The 2,903-nt window shown below is 39.2% G+C and overlaps 1 protein-coding gene across 1 annotated transcript in view; it reads right to left on the reverse strand.

Moving 5' to 3' along the window:
* LOC118599077 (interferon-induced very large GTPase 1-like) overlaps window positions 1-1,498 on the reverse strand; it is a 30,229-nt gene extending 28,731 nt beyond the window's left edge. The window contains exons 1-2 of the mRNA XM_036213343.1: window positions 1,422-1,498; window positions 758-1,336 (exon numbers count right to left, since the gene is read on the reverse strand). Coding sequence (XP_036069236.1) covers window positions 758-1,336; window positions 1,422-1,488 — 646 coding nt within the window. The 5' untranslated portion in view covers window positions 1,489-1,498. The remainder of the gene's footprint in view (window positions 1-757; window positions 1,337-1,421) is intronic.
* Window positions 1,499-2,903: the final 1,405 nt, after the last annotated feature.

Below are 2,903 nucleotides of genomic sequence, written 5' to 3' on the forward strand. Positions count from 1 at the left end.
GCAGAGATGAAGATGCTGAGGTTCTCTTTGGGAGTGACCAGGATGGATAGGATCAGGAATGAATACATCAGAGGGACAGCACGTTAGAAGTTTTGGAGATAAAGTCAGAGACGCCAGACTGAGATGGTTTGGATATGTTTAGAGGAGAGACAGTGAATATATTGGTAGAAGGATGCTGAGTCTAGAGCTGCCAGGAAAGAGGTCTAGAGGAAGACCAAAGAGGAGGTTTATGGATGCAGTGAATGAAGACATGAAGGTGGCTGGTGTTAGAGTGGAGGATGCTGAAGACAGGCTTAGATGGAGGAAACTGATTCGCTGTGGCGACCCCTGAAGGGAAAAGCCGAAAGGAAAAGAAGAAGACCACTGCTTTACAAACAAATCGAACTCCATATTGGAAATTGCAACGTTTTTTAGTTTTATGTTTAGAAGGAATAAAAAGTTTTTCCTTTAACAGAAAATTCTACTATTACTTTATATTTACTTCTATTATTGTCATGAAAGGCTTATCTGTTATGCTTTAATATTTTTGTGTGAAGATCCAGGTTTATGTGTTTTGCAAACCTGCGTTCTACCTGTTTTTTGCATGGAAGCTCAATTTTTCTCCTCTTTTGTTGATTTTTGTTTTGTTTTGTTTTGTTTTGTCCTGTCTTGTCTTCTAAAGCTGTTGATGCATTTTCACTGTGACCAAATCCTCCTTTAATTCGCTTCCGCAGACTATAAAACATTCCCTTTTTTATCATTAATGTTGAGTTCTTACCTGTGGCAATTCCTTCCTCACAGAGAGAATTGTATTTTGTCTTTTCCTTCTTCTCTTCTTTCATGTCAGTTGTCAGGAAACTGCAGCATGGGGGTCTGTTTTCAGAGATCATGACATCTATTTTTTCCAAAAGAGTTACTAATTCCTCTTCATCCATTCTCTTTTTTGATTTTTGGTATCTTTCCTTTGAAAAACTGCTGAAAGTTTTTAGATCTGTAATTGCATTTTCACAGTTTTCATGTGGGTTATGAGTCACTACTGTGATGACATAAGGAAAACATTGTTTTCCAAAGGTTTTCTCTAACCACTGCATTCCTGATCTGTAATGACTGACGTGCTGACCGTTTGCTACCAGCAGGATGAAAGCATGAACTCCTTGGTTTGATGGGATTGAATCAATGTTTGGAAGATCAAGCATGTTCAAGACACAGATGTGTCGAGCACAAAAATTATAAAGTTTGGATGAAAAAGATTTTTCTGATTTTTGCTCGTCATGATCAAGTAAAAGATTTCTTTCTCCTTTTTCAATGGACTTTGAGTCTCCGATCAACATGACGGTAAGTTCAGGATCAACTGCAACTGTAAAAAAAAAAAAATAGTTATTTAACTCCAGCAGAAGTAGTTAAAATACATTCAACTTTGATTCTTCATTATGTTTAATTACCTTCATCTTTTAAAGCTCCAGATTTTCTCTGTTTCCCTTTTGGTGGTCTGTCATCAACTTTCTCCATCTTATTTGCTTTTCACCTTTAAATTATATAAAAAAATAAGTACAACAGTTTCACTTTTTACCAACTTTTAAGTACCCCAAATGTTCCCATTACTCTAACAATGAAATGTAGATCATGCTCATATCTAATGTGACACCATTTTGGCAGTTAGTTTTCAGCTTTAAAAGAAATCTTGAAGCAACCAATGAAAGAAACAAAGTCAGAAAATGGCAGAGAATGTCCAACAATCAAACAGAAAATTCAAAGGCTTTATTGTAACTGTCAGGAACAGTTAAATTGTGGGGGGTCCACCAGCAGCAATGCACAGCACATTAAAAATATAGAAAAGGAATTAAAAATAAGAACAAAATAAATAAAGTAGAATAAAAGTAATATATAACATATTGAACAGTAATAATAATAAGAAATTGTACAGAGGTAAGGCAAAAAGGAAAGTACAAGACATAATTGCAACATCAGGAAGTATAATAATTAATACTGTTTGAAGTGTGGTGTGCGGTTTGTGCAAAATTGACAGTATTCCAGCTTGATCATTGGATGTTGTTCAGCATCCGTATGGACCAGGGGAAAAAGCTGCTTGTGAGTCTGGTGGTATGTGACCTGATTGACCTGTAGCGGCGTCCTGATGGCAGCAGGTCAAAAAGGTGGTGGGCGGAGTGGGTTGGGTCCTTCAGGATTGTAGATGTTCTTTTTTGGCAGCGGGATCTTGATTGGGTCGCAAGGGGGCGCAGGGGGCAGCCGATGATTCTTTGTGCTGTGTTTCTGACCCTCTGCACAGCCTTTCTGTCCAGTGATGTGGAGCCTGGGTACCACACATTCAGAGAGTAGGTCAGAATGCTCTCCACAGAGCAGCGGTAGAAGTTCACCAGCAGCCTCTGATCCAGATCACACCTCCTCAGGATGCGGAGGAAGTGCAGCCGCTGCTGAGTCTTCTTCACCACGGCCCGGATGTTTGCTGACCAGGACAGGTCAGCAGAGATGGTGATGCCCAGGAATCCCATGGAGTTTACACAGTCTACCCGTTCTCCATTTATTTGTAGAGGGGTGTGGGCGTGACTGTGTCTTATAAGGTCCAAAATGATTTCTTTGGTCTTCTGGACATTTATAGACACGTTGGGGGTAGCCTGTGCTGAGCTGGAGGGTGGAGGGGAGGTGGGGACTGAGTTTTACTTGTGGACGGTTGGTGAGAAAGTCCCGTTCTTCTATTAACAGAAACTCTTCACATGTGGCCCAAATGAGGGATCTGTGAATTTCCCCTGGAATTCTTTTTTTGTATTTTCATTAAAAAATGTGTTGATTAGTTTGTTGACTAAATGCATGTTGTTGTTTTTTTTTATGAAATTACACATAAAACCTTCATTCTAGCTTGTAAAAACATTTCGTTAAACATTTTTGGGGTTTCCACCGCAAAATGA

Source organism: Oryzias melastigma, linkage group LG8 (assembly GCF_002922805.2).
Source record: "Oryzias melastigma strain HK-1 linkage group LG8, ASM292280v2, whole genome shotgun sequence".
In the NCBI taxonomy this organism is placed as follows: Eukaryota; Metazoa; Chordata; class Actinopteri; order Beloniformes; family Adrianichthyidae; genus Oryzias; species Oryzias melastigma.